A 13,956-nucleotide genomic window follows, 5' to 3' on the forward strand; every position below is an offset into this window, starting at 1 on the left:
AAATGTGGTGCGTGTTTGGTGGAACAAGATTGATCTGTTTATTTGGTGTGTCTGGAGCGTTGGATCCAGAATGGAGAGAAATATAAAATCCAAATTGTCAAGAATTTTCTATAATGGTTGAGAAAGGCCTGAAAGAGCTTAAGTAATGAAACAAAAGGACAAGTTTTTGCTTTACATAGATCCCTTGGTTACACCCTGGATGATGGATTGGAGGAAGCAAGTCTGGAGTCAAGATACCGATTGAGAGGCTATTAAGAAATCCAGGAGAGAAAAATGATGAGTCTGACCTAAGTCTGAGGATAAAGGGATATAGTAGAGAGAAAAGGAATGGGGGAGAGGGACCTACCTCGGTAATTACAAGAGACTGAATGTGAAAAATGATATGGAAAAATTGTAAAGATTATTTGTTGTGGGAATAGATGGGTAACGTAACAACAATAACAAGCAAGCCAGGTTTTGTGGGAAAAGACAAGGAATATATTTTAGACAGAATGATGGGTGAGGATTAAGAGATTCAGAGATTCTGGCACTTTATCTTAAAACAGATATGCCTGCAGTAGAGATATGATCCATCATTTTTTCTACTGTATCTCTGACATTACCTCTTTTTGCCATTAAAGATATAAATGACATATTTTATAGATAGAGATACATGCATACACTTGGGTTTCTTTTTATAGGTTTCTAATTTTTCTAGTAAATTATATTAAAATTTAGCAGATTCCTATATTTTATAAAGAAAGTTTTGCTCTTTTCAAGTGAAAACACTTTCATTGGCATACATTACTTCTAAGATGAGAGTTCAAGTGTGACATTTCCCCATGTATATACAATGTATCCCATTATATATCCCTTTCAAACTCATTCTGTCACTTTCCCTCATCCACTTCCCCTTCTTAAAACCATATCAACATGTTTCATTGTTTTATTTTCATGTATGCATATAATGACTTTGACCACATTAATCCTGTTCCATCTCTTTAGCATTCCTGACTCTTGCTGGTACCTCCCACACACATTAAAAAAAAGTCTATTTTACTTTCCTATTATCCACTTATTTCAGTATGTATTACATGTAGGAAAGGATTTCACTGTGGTCTTTTACAGTGTATACATTGTTTTTTGATCAGAAAATTTCCCTATACCCCCAACCTCCTTTTGGTCATCAGCTTTTTTTGAGATACTTCATGACATCTCCATACTATAGAGCACAGAAAAATAGAATTTCAGAACATCATGTTGAAACAGGTATGCCAAGCTCAAGAAGCCAAATACATGTTTTCTGTATGTGAAGGCTAGATTTAAAAGGAGACACACACACACACACACACGTGAAATATGATTTGAAGAATTAAATTAGGGAGCAAAGAGTGTGAGAGCAAGGAGAAGGCAAAACATCATAAAGTTTTAAAATCAAGAGATAAGAAAGTTTTGGAATATGTCAGAAATAACTAAATCCAGTTTTGTGTTTGTTTGCTTATTTTTTAATTTCTTAAATGCAGATGTGAAACCCAACTTGCTTAAATAACTTGTTCAAGTTGAAGTAGTAAACCAATGACAGCTCTTGGACTAAATTCCAGATATCTTCTTATACACCAACTCCTTTTTAAAATATGTAGAGCAAAGTCTTAAGCAGACCCCATGTCTGCTTAAGACCCCATGTCTCATGACTGACATTTTCCTGGTATGAGTAGGTGGATGTAGAAGGAGGTGCTCGGGTAGGAAAATGTGCTTTGTCACAGGACATATTTCATTTGTTTATACAAAGAGAGAATGGCTTTTTTGGACCCTGGCCAACTCTGGGGCACTGTATGTGACTTTAGCTTCTGTTCACACACACAAAACTGGTTACACTAAAAAGTCATAACCAAGAAATAGGATTTCAAAAGAATTTGTTTATTTGGGATTTTCAAAGTTACCCTTGAATTCTTCCTTATTCTTCAACCAAGGTGTTGCTACTGCTTCTTTGAGAGGGATGAAAATTTTTTCTACTTACATTTTTAATATCAGTAGCTGGAAATATTTCTCATCAAGCAGAAATAAGAGTGTGTAGAAGATTCCATAACAGCATCTGTCCATGTTTATGTGTATCTCCTGCTGAATTCAACACTATACTACCTGTCCTATGTTTAGTCCATAGTACATATTCATCACAGCATACTTAGACTAAAAAAAAGTTACATGGACTATAATAAGCCTGGAGTTTGGTTCTAGTTTTGTCACTCAGTGTGGTCACATGTAAAGAAGGATAAAATAAAAGGGTTTCTGAGACAAAATGATTAAGGGGCACCTGGTGGGCATTAATGTTAAGAAGCCAAGTTAGGGTCCAAAAAGGGAAGTAAAGATCTGTAAAGTTGATAGAGAATGAATGACTATTGTGAAAGGGGAGCTCACAAATCAGGAGCCAGCAGACATAAAGCCAGTAGGAGAAACTGGGGAATTAGATAAGCAATGTAAGTTTGGCCAAGAATATGGGCAGCCATTGTTATTGTCTGATGTAAGTCTTAAGTTTTCCCACACACTGACTGACCATGACCTGGTATCTGACATTATTAACTGTTTCACCTTGCCTTGTGCACCTTCTCTAAATCTCAGTCACTATGTCTATAAAATGAGGTTTTTAGAGCCCATCATATTTAATGTATCTTTCAGCTCTCCTATACTAATGGCTTCAGATACTAACATGATTCATGTCATGGACAAAGGTATAGGAACTGTTTCAAATGTTATCCAAGTAGATCTATTACATAAAAAAGATAATTCAAGTTTTCCATTTGGTAAAAGGTATAGTTTATTGAGAGACCTAATACTAGAAATTCCTGAAAATAATATACTGGGCTTGCCTCTGCCATCTCCTTTTTATAACATTGTAAACCCAGATATTGTTGCAGTTTCAATATTGCCACTGATTTATGAAGCAAAGACATTAGACAAAAACCATCAACCTTTAAGAGATTTTTTTGCGTTGCTTTACCTTCTTATTGCTTTCCCATATTTACCCCTTTGCTTTATTTCATGGTTATTTTTCCATAACTGAGTAATACCATATGCATCAAGATTCAATGAGGTCCCCTTAATCTACAACATATTTCAAGCCAAAGGGCCTTTGTCAATTTTTATAGGGTTTAAAACATTGTTTTCTTAAGAATTACATGGGGAAATTACATTCTCTGTGCTTGAAGATATGCTCTGGTTTAAGGTTCCCTTCAAGTGATCTCTTAAAGTCAAATGACAGAGAGGACATTTCACAAGCAAGACATGTCATAAACTCATGCTGAGTTTGTTTCTCTAGTAAGAAAGTGTTCCACAAACTGTCACACAATGAAAAGTCATAGCGTTTCTTCTCTCCTAGTCACTCACTGGGCCCTAGACAGAGGCAAACAATTTATGAATGAACTACAGATGGCCTATAATCTTAACTTCTTCAAAACATTTTTCATTGTCTATTTAATACTACAACTTGTCATACTGTTGGCCAGATATATTCTTTCTCATCACCTATAACATTTCCCAGGATATTATACCCATCTATCAAGGTACAAATATTTAATTTAAAAAAAATCTGAAAACCGTCTATCTTTGAGCATGTTTCCTTTCATCTTTTTTGCGTTGCCTAGTCCCCAAATGAAGACTGTGTGTGTCAGAATTTGTTTGCTAAACTGGTAGCTGTATGCTGCTGCTTCGTGGGTAGTTTTCCTTTAGGATAGAGCATAGCCTGCTGGGAAATCTAGCCTCTTTCAAAGCAATGTACCAGCTCAGCTACTAACACACTGCACAACCTAGACAACTTATTGACCTTCCTAAAGCCTCTGCTTCCATATGAGTGAAATAAGAAAAATAATATGTATGGTACTTAGATTATTGTAAAATTTCAAAAAAAAACCCTACATATTTACAGAACCTGGTAAACACACACACACACACACACACACACACACACACACACACACATCAAGCCTTAGTGGAAGTTGAGCCTGGTGTTGCTATTCTATTTTTATATTTTACAGTTGTTTACAAAAATATACAATGGGTAGAACAAAGCTAACGAATGTTATGAAGATTGTATTAAGAGGGTTGGCACAGTAATCTCTACACATACCTTATCCTCTCATCTCACGCCAGAGCATCTTGGTCTCCCATATAAGTGAAGCTGAGTACATGCAATGACCTCCCATTGCTTCTTCCTTTTCAGAAAGGGATAAAGAAATGAAAAGTTTTGAGCTGACTACAAATAAAACCAATCAGTTATTGAATTAAGCAGTGAGTCATCTTATCCAACAAGAGCACAGTAATCACAACGTGGAGGCGAGTGAACAATTGAAGTCAAGTCCTTTCTCTGATTTCTATTAGCCCACCTGAGGACTCAATTTCTTAACCTGTGCATAGAGCCATTTCTCCCTTTGTGGGGTGGGTAGAAGATGAAGCTAGATGATGTATACAAATACACTTTGTAAATACTAAATCACTTCATAATGTTAATGCAATTTCCTTAATTAAAAAAATCATCATTTCTTGTGGGTGGTTATGGTTTGGGGGTTTGTTTGTTTGCTTTGTTTAAGTGGTTCTGGAGATCAAACCTGGGGCTTTGTGTATATTAGACAAGTGTTCTACCACCGAACTACATCCCCAGATACAAATTACCATTTTTTGTAGAGCTGTGGAAGCTGATGCCTATACTCCTACGTATTTAGGAGGTTGAGATCTGATGATCAAAGTTCAATGCCAGGATGGGCAAAAAACAGTGTAAGATTCTTATGTCCAATTAACCACCAAAAGGCAGGAAATAGAGGTGTGACTTAACTGGGAGAGCACCAGAGTGGAGTGAAAAAGGGGCAGCAGCCAGATCCTGAGTTCAAGCCCCAGTGTTAGCACAAATTAAAAAATATCATCTTTTATTAATTTTTGTAATTTCAAAGCAATCCTATATCTTCTTCTTAGTCTTTTGGCTCAGTACTGGAGTCAGATACATAGAGTATAGTCAAATAATTTCTTTACTGAAATTCCAAGTCTTCCACTTATAACTCATTGGCTTTTGTGGTCAGCAACTTCTCACTTGAAAGGTTACCTATCAGATGTTGATAGAATATTAAATCTTGAGCTAGGCATCATTTTCTGTAAATGTACTTTAAAATAAGTAGGAAATATATGAAGACAATCACTTTCGTAACAAACTTTTTGTGGACTTGGAGGATCAGTTGTGTCAAGATGGATTTCACAGTTATACATCTACCCAAGAATGTTTAGAGATAAGATGAAAGCAGACCTTCATATTAATCACACGCTGTATATTTGACTTTCTGCCTCCCTTCTCAGCCTTTAAATCAACTACATCTGCCTCCTGCTACTTAAAAGCACCATTACCTTTTGCATTATAAAGCAGTTGCAAGTAGACAAAGCTACCCCCATTTGATTAAAAACTAATTAACTAGACATAGCCATGCTACTCATCATGGCAGCTTACAGAAGAAATTCAGTAGGTTGGAGAGCTACTTTATGTTGGCAACCAGGTCAATACATCTGTGAGGCTCTGTGATGAATGGCTGTGATGAATGCTGACATGAAACAGTGATTTGGCTTTGCTGAGGTTAACTTCTACAGTTGAAAAGAAAAGCTCAATAGTACAGAACGGTCAACATCTGCAATGTAAGTAAGCTAAGAATCTAAAGCAAAACAGCTGAGCTTTCCTGAAGCCTGCCTATGACATGGCTGTCCTCCCAAACCAAGGCAAGCTCGGAGAACTGACTTCCACTGATGAACTGCATAAGCCATTGGTCTGTAATTATCAATTTTCATGTATAATGATCAGATTAAGAACTGGGGTTTACTGATAAGTGAATTTTCTTCCAGATGTATGATCTACATAGAAAGCCAAATCATTCTTGAAATACCTTGGTAAACAAGAAATCTAACCTGTCAGTGTAAGTTTGATGGGCTAAGTTAGTGTCACTCAAAGAAAAATTATTTCCATTGGTGAAAAAATTTATAAGGAAGTTTTATAACATTGGAAATTAGAGCACAGCTTTCTTTATTGAGATAGTCTTGTCCATAGGTGTAGTTCACGGAACAAAATAATGTAATTCATGACATAGATAACTTGGGTTCTGGCACAAGCTCCTTATTGCATGGTTGTTTACAAATATTTTTACACTGACAACTCTATGGACCACACTTTAGGAAGTACTTTTTTTTTGCCTGAATCAGAATTATGTTGGACCATTTTTAAATTCATAGTTTCCTACTATAACTCCTTGAAATTTTCGGGAATTCAGCTCCTCCATCTGTGTTTTGAAATTCTCCCCGGGTACCCAGGTAGATTTTTGTTTTGTTTGTCTTTGTTTCTGTTTTTTTTTTATTTTTTTTATTTTTTTGTACTAGTACTAGGGTTTGAATTCAAGGCTTAGGTGCTGTCCTTTAGCTGTTTTTTTTTTTTCCTGAAGGTTGGCATTCTACCACTTGGGCTCTAGCCTATCTCTGGTTTTGGCTGGTCTCCTAGAGATGAGCATTTCATAGACTTTGCTGCGCAGGCTGACATTGAGCTGTTTCTTTCATTCAGCTTTGTGTGTAGCTAGGATCTTAATATCTCATCCTCCTGATACATTAGACATTAGACATGAGACATCAGTGCCTGGATTTCCATGTAATTTTGATGAACAATCAAGGACTAGGAGCTGCACCTGTGCATGCGTGCACGCACACTCACACACACAAAGGCGCTCACACACACACATACACACACAAAATGCACAGGATAACTAGGTAGTGCTCAGCTGAATAGACTAATGGTTAAGAATTTGATTTTGGAGTGGGACTTGAGTTCTTGTGAAACATAGTAAGTAATTGATGTCAGCTGTAGATGGCAGATCCTACCTTTGTAATGGAACAGTGTCTCTCATTCTCCAGGGTTTATATATTCATAAATAGTTTCAAATTCCCCGAACAAGCAGGCAATGTACTGCTAATAGCTGCTTGCCTGAAGTTTCTTTAGTCAAACATCTATCAAATGTGATAATTCAAAGGCTTTTGTTGCAAAGTTAATAAAACATAAATCAATGTGACTGACGGGAAAAGGAAGAAAAACTTGCTCGCTAAGTACAGATTATTATATCATGTAATTTACAATTGAATGTCCAATAGCTGATCTGACTAAAACCATACCTGCTTCAAGGTACTCAAAATGTATAATTTTCCCTATATTTCTTGGCTATATTTATTCTGAAAAGAAAAAATATATTATTTCCCAAAGTTAAGGGTGCGATTACGACAAAGGGGACATATATGGAGTTCAAAATGACATTTAGTTACTATCTTGACTTAGCTTCTTATTTTCTACCATTCCCTTGTTTAAATATATGAATTCAACTTTAACATAAATGTCAGACATAAATGACTTATAATTTGTTAATATAAATTCCCAATAGTTCTTCTGATCTATTTTGTACTTGTTTTAAAATGGACTATTGAGGATTAAATTCCTCTCCCTCTGTACTGCTCTTCTAATTTGTGACTCAGAGTGGAAAAGGTTTGTCTTACACTGACCAAGAACAAATTCAGATGTATTCACAACAGTATAAGTTTGATTCTAAACTTTCAGTTCTATAACTTTGGCAGATTCCTGTTTGGTAAGTAGAACTCTAAGCCAGGGATGATGTTAGAAGCTCAACTGCCAAAGTTTCACAAAGGGGACTACACATTTAGACTCTATTTATTACCTGACAATAGTGATATTGTGGATGATAAGAATCATGGATGCATTATGGTTCACTCAATCAGTAAAAATCACGTAGCTCTTAATGACTTGGAACTCAGCTTGCTAAGCACGACTTGGCAGAGCAATCAAGTGGTTAAAAGTGTTGGTATGAAAGCTGAGGACTTGAGCTACTCAAGTCCAAGTCTGGCTGTTTTTGTGGTGTGTGGCCTTGGATCTAACTTCTCTGGGATGTGATTTCCTCATATATGTAATTGAGTAATAAAACGTAGTCCACTCGCAGTGGGGAAGAATTGAGTGAGCTGATGGGGGTGGGGAGGGGACTGCTTCTGCATTTATCAAGCAATGCATAGGCACAACTTTATTCTCCCAGGTGCCTGACAAGCTTCGCCTTAGACAGTCAGTTAATAATTCTTCTTGGCCCCTCTGGTACTATTCATTTTTATTACCATGGTGTTCTCTTAAGATGGCATCATAAAGGAATCAGTGTTACTCAAGGCGAGAAGGGGAAGCTATGCTTTATGAACTGAATTTTCAATGCTCAGTTTTGAGCTCTCAAAAGAGCAAGCTCTCAGGTTTGGCAGTTTGCCACATATGTATGTCACTGCCTATATTTTAATATTCCTTAAAGGCCTTTATTTTGGGCAATCTACCTCACTTATTCCCCCATTGTAGAATGACCTTCTATTGATCATAATAAAAATGAAGTCAATATACTGAATTTTTCTGAGATGTCTGGTCAGTATGGTATAATGTGAAGTCCGAAGCACTAAGATGAAGATTCATTTGTTAACTCTGTTACATTCTTGCTAGGTAACCTATGGAAAATCATTTACCCTCTCTGCTTTCATTTAACAGACTGTGTCTAACTCACATCTTTACTGGGAGGGTTAAATGAGATAATGTTGACAATAAGAATGCAGGATCCAAGCACAAGTTTTCATTATGACCCGGACTATTCAATATATTTATCCATACACTAGGAGTCGGTTAACAACCGGACTCCTGTGAACTCAGCTCCCATTTCCCCAGCTTCCAGAGATCATAATGGATCCCTGCCAGATGACCAGTTTGCCAGCTGTATCTTGTTTGGTCATTGTAAATATGACATGGCCCAAGTGGGAGGCTTTGCTTATAATCTAGTGTGCTTTGTCCTTTATCTGTTGCAGCTTGAGAATTACATTGTGGAAAATATGAAGTCGGAGATGGTCCAGATACAGCAGACAGCAGTGCAGAACCACACGGCCACCATGCTGGAGATAGGAACCAGCCTCCTCTCTCAGACAGCAGAACAGACCAGGAAACTCACAGATGTGGAGACCCAGGTATGTTCGTGGGGCCAGTGTCCACGTGTTCAAACAGAGGAGTCTTGTTCCCTTGTTTAAAAAAAATTCCTTGACTTCCTCCATAAACACACAGCACATGTCACCATGGGGATGGGGGAAGTATATACATTTTTGTTTATTAGTAATAGCAACAATGACTGGGTGACATGCTCTGCATGCTTCTTTTGACTTAATGAAGCTTGATATATTTAGCTTTGTGCTTGTTTGCAAAAAAACAGGGCTGATAAAGGACCCAGTCAGCACTGAAGTTTAAATAAACATTGCCATTGCCCACTGTGATGTGAGATTTGTCAAACAAAACAACCACTTAGCTCAAATTGGTGATATACATATATATATGTGTGTGTGTGTGTGTATGTACACACACACACATATATGTGTGTGTGTATATATATATATATATATATATATAAATATATATATATGATCTGTCTTGTTTATGCTCTGGCCATGTTGGCACCTGCAAGAGTTTCTGTGCTCAACGGATGTAAAAAGAAACGCCTTAGGGCCAGGTGCTGTTGGCTAACACCTGTAATCTTAGCCATTCAGGAGGCTGAGATCTGAGGATCAAGGTTTGAAGCTGGCCTCAGCAGGAAAGGTTATGGGATTCTTATCCCCAGTTACCACCCAAAAGCTGGAAGTGGAGGAGTAACTCAAGGAATAGAGCACTGGCCTTGAGCATAGAAGCTCAGGACAGTTCCCAGACCCAAATTCAAGCCCCAGGACCTGTGTGTACATGTGTGCATGCACACACGCACACACACACACACACACACACACACAGGAGAACTTCAGGTAACTGAGCAATATGGATCTATGTTTGAATATAAATCAATAAAAATTAGGATACTCTAATGACCACCACCATGAATTCATATTATAGTTAGCTATAAATAGCATATGTCATTTCTGATGACTAGAAAATGACCTATTAGCATCCTTATGACAGAGTGATTAGTTGTTAAAATTACCATTCTAAAACTAAAGGGATGATTTCATCCAAAGTAGCTTATGTCTGTCAAAGTATATAAATGCAAACACAGGGTGTAACCTTATTTCTATCTGATTAATCTGTGTTAATGGCATCATAGGTTATATGGTGATTTTTTTTTTAAAAAGAAACAATGATAACTGATATAGATAGAGCCTTTTATATAGCAAGCACTACTTTCCTTGGTACAAATAATATTTAGAAACACCATCAAAAGGATATTTGAAGAAAGTTCCCAGACTGATGAAAATAATGAATGAAATTCAGATTCTGTATCTTTCTTTTCTTCTCTTTTCCATTCCCTTGATTAGCAAATGCTGATTACCAATTAATTTAGAACTTCAATGCGGATGGTATTGGAGAAGTAAATCACAAAGGCTTTGGAAAATTCTTTTTGCTGCTCATTTGAATCAGATAGATATGGTGTGTAAAGAAGGAAGAGCTACATATTATTATAACTAAACACTACTCGGTCAATTTATTCATTTCTTATTACACTAAGCAAATTTGTGATCTATGCAATATTGGCTTATTTTAGGATAAATACTGCCTTTTTTCTTTTCTCTTATTTTTGTTAGAGCAGAACACTCACTGTCTGTTTCAAAATATTCTCATAGATTGGATATATATATGCATATATATACACATATATACACACATGTATGTATATGTATACCTTTATTGCATACATTTTATGCATGTATAACAAATATGGCAGGGTTTATTTATTTTACTGTATCTCCAAAACCTTTTCTTTTTATTCTCTCCTTGACTAGGATTTGGAATTGGGTGGATTGGGGGAAGATAACTCCTATGTTAGCTTTTTTACTTCCAACTTTTAAATATGCATGTTATGTAAGATTTTAAAAGAAGCAACTGGGTCTGCATTCCTATGGTCACGAGATATGGATGGCATGGAAAATTGTACAGCGCATTCAAAAGAAAAAATAAGACTATGTGCAATAGCTAAAATTTATTATCAAAGGCCAATTTGCATTTATTAGGTATAATACAAACCAGTTTAAGGTATATCAAACTTGGAAAAATAAAAAAAAATCACAATCCTATTGGAATTAATAATTTGAGCTAAGTATAGAGAAGGAAGAGAAAGACCAAACTTTACCTGACCTTAAAAAATGTTGCTTAGGTTTGATGCTATGGCTCATAGTTAGAATTACAAACATTTGGAAGGCAGAAATATAAGGAATAAAGGTCAAGGCCAACAAGGGCAAAAAGCTAAAAAGATAGCATTTCAATAAACAAAATATGCATGGTGGGCACACCTTCCAGCTACATATGGGAGGTCATAGTAGAGGTTCTTGGTTTAAGGCCAGTCCAAATCAAAAACATAATCTCATACCTGAAAAAGTCACTAAAGGTGAAAAACAATCTGAGATCATGGACAAGTAAGTTAAGTGCAAAGCTGTGAACTTTGTGTTCTTTTCATTTTAGTTTATTATCTTGTGATATTTTATACTGTTTCTAGCTCTGATGCTCCGATTCTTCTTTATCTCAGTGTATGTGCATGGGAAAGACACTTAAATTATTGCAACTAGATGAGATGAGTTTGACTCCAACATAACCACACAAATGCACAAGAAGATACTGATGCAGGCCAACAGTTTCTACATGAATCCTCGATTATTCCTTAGCCAAATGTACGCTCTTCATTTATAATACACATTTTTAAACTGACAGATCATTTATTGCTGTCATGAGTTTGCTTCTATAACTTTTCAATAACTCATGTTAGCCCTTCAATTATTTCAGGTACTTGAATTCGTAGCAAAGGCTTTGCAAAACATTAGCATGTCTTAGCTCTCACATGATGATGTTATGAAAATAAGTAACTTATTGGTTTCTAGTCCTCTGCTGACCTTTTAGAATTACATTTTAACAAAAGGTCAGAGAGCTGTGGTTTTGCTGCAATGCATTTTAAGGCTTCTGTGCTTAGCAAGCTCTCTAATCAGCAAAGAGATGGATAATGAACAGTTCAGCATAACTGGTGGCAGTAATCAGCAACTCACACCAAGTCCTTTCCTTCCTCCATAGTCTGTTAGTGCTGTTCTCACTCTATTTTCAGTTTGTATCCAGATTACTTCTCCTTCAACTTCCTCTTTCATGGTGTGCAACAGATGGTGGGCTAGTTTCAGCAATGATGGATGTTGTTTCCTATCACTTCTTTCTCAGGAAAACTTGGTTTGGCGATAACCATCAAACAAGTTCTTTTAAAATCCACTTCAAATTACCTGTACATGGCTTGCTCTTTTTTTAAAATTTTTATTGTCAAACTGATGTACAGAGAGGTTACAGTTTCATAAGTTAGGCATTGGATACATTTCTTGTACTGTTTGTTACCTCCTCCCTCATTCCCCCCTCCCCCCTCCCCTTTTCCCTCTCCCCCCATGAGTTGTTCAGTTGGTTTACACCAAACAGTTTTGCAAGTATTGCTTTTGTAGTCGTTTGTCTTTTTATCCTGTGTCTCTTGATTTTGGTATTCCCTTTCACTTTCCTGGTTCAAATACCAGTATATATTAGGTATTTAAAAAAATATAACAAATCATTTGGGGGCAGTGAGTTCCATGTTGTGTTTAAAGACAACGCAGCTGAAACTAAGAGAAGGAACAGGACTTAGCCATGGTTAAAGAATCAGCAAATGTGAGGATGAGGGCTGGGGATATAGCCTAGTGGCAAGAGTGCCTGCCTCGGATACACGAGGCCCTAGGTTCGATTCCCCAGCACCACATATACAGAAAACGGCCAGAAGCGGCGCTGTGGCTCAAGTGGCAGAGTGCTAGCCTTGAGCGGGAAGAAGCCAGGGACAGTGCTCAGGCCCTGAGTCCAAGGCCCAGGACTGGCCAAAAAAAAATAATAATAATAATAATGTGAGGATGAGAATTGTGTCAGTCTGTCTGACAGGAAAGTCTCCATGCTTAGCTCTCTCTCAATGCTCTCTGTCTTGTGGTTTCCTGCTTTTTCAAGTTCACAGGATAGTACAAATGGGTCCAAGCAGAGTAAGATGGACGTGAGAGCAAGCAAAAAGAAAGGCCGTGCTAATGTCTCCCATAAATGTTGAAGATGCTGCTGCTCTCTAGGTGACAGTGGTTGTTCCTTCCACTCCATGCCAGTCTACCATAAGCCGGTGATGTCACCACATGCAGTACTAGATGCAGGGATGGCATCACCGCTCTCCAGCTGTGTCAACTCTAAAGGATCTCCTCAGACCATAGTGCTCAGGTTTCCTCTGATCTCCAATTATTTTTAACATTTGGGTGTGAAAAATGGAATCTCATCAAATTCGAAGATACATGTTTTGAGCATTTCTGCCCTGTGAATATTTTAATAGGATACTCTGTAGTGTACAATAAAAAAAGAAAGCAGCCCTCACATTCAGGGAGCCATGAATATAAACAGCCCTTACTATGTATGTGGCAAAATGCCTCTACATTATTTCTTTTTTAACTTTCTGTCGAATTAGTTAGCTCTAGAATATTTCCTCACAGCCATAAAAATGCACTTTTTTTTTAGTCTCCTGCTCAAGCGAGTGTAATTGACCAGTGAGCCCAGCTGCTGTACTCTGAAATCCATCACGTGTGGCTAGAGAGACCACAATTCCCGATGGCCACCGGTTCCAGGCAATGAGTCACTGTGGCAGGATCCTTCATTCTGCTCCGGAGAGCTGAAGGCCTGCACTGACACATGACTTTGACTAAGGGTTCCCCAGTGCCTTGGTGAACTTTCTCACAGCTGACCTGAGGTCTAATACTTCCCCTCAACCCTTCTTTCCCTCTCTTCTTCACAGGAGAGATAATATTGAGACTACAGAGACAATCATTATGGGTAGAGAATAAGTGGCCCAACACAGCTCCGCTCAAAATGGTCAGAATGGAAACCAAGTAGTGACTAGATGGTTT

The 13,956-nt window shown here is 37.3% G+C and overlaps 1 protein-coding gene across 3 annotated transcripts in view; it reads left to right on the forward strand.

Annotated features, from left to right (window-relative positions):
* The window catches only part of Angpt1 (angiopoietin 1), a 210,593-nt gene that overhangs the window by 112,007 nt on the left and 84,630 nt on the right, over nucleotides 1-13,956 (forward strand). For all 3 annotated transcript variants that reach the window (XM_048359162.1, XM_048359164.1, XM_048359163.1), the window contains exon 2: nucleotides 8,875-9,030. In XM_048359162.1, coding sequence (XP_048215119.1) covers nucleotides 8,875-9,030 — 156 coding nt within the window. The remainder of the gene's footprint in view (nucleotides 1-8,874; nucleotides 9,031-13,956) is intronic.

The sequence above is a fragment of the Perognathus longimembris genome, chromosome 12, assembly GCF_023159225.1.
Source record: "Perognathus longimembris pacificus isolate PPM17 chromosome 12, ASM2315922v1, whole genome shotgun sequence".
Lineage (NCBI taxonomy): Eukaryota > Metazoa > Chordata > Mammalia > Rodentia > Heteromyidae > Perognathus > Perognathus longimembris.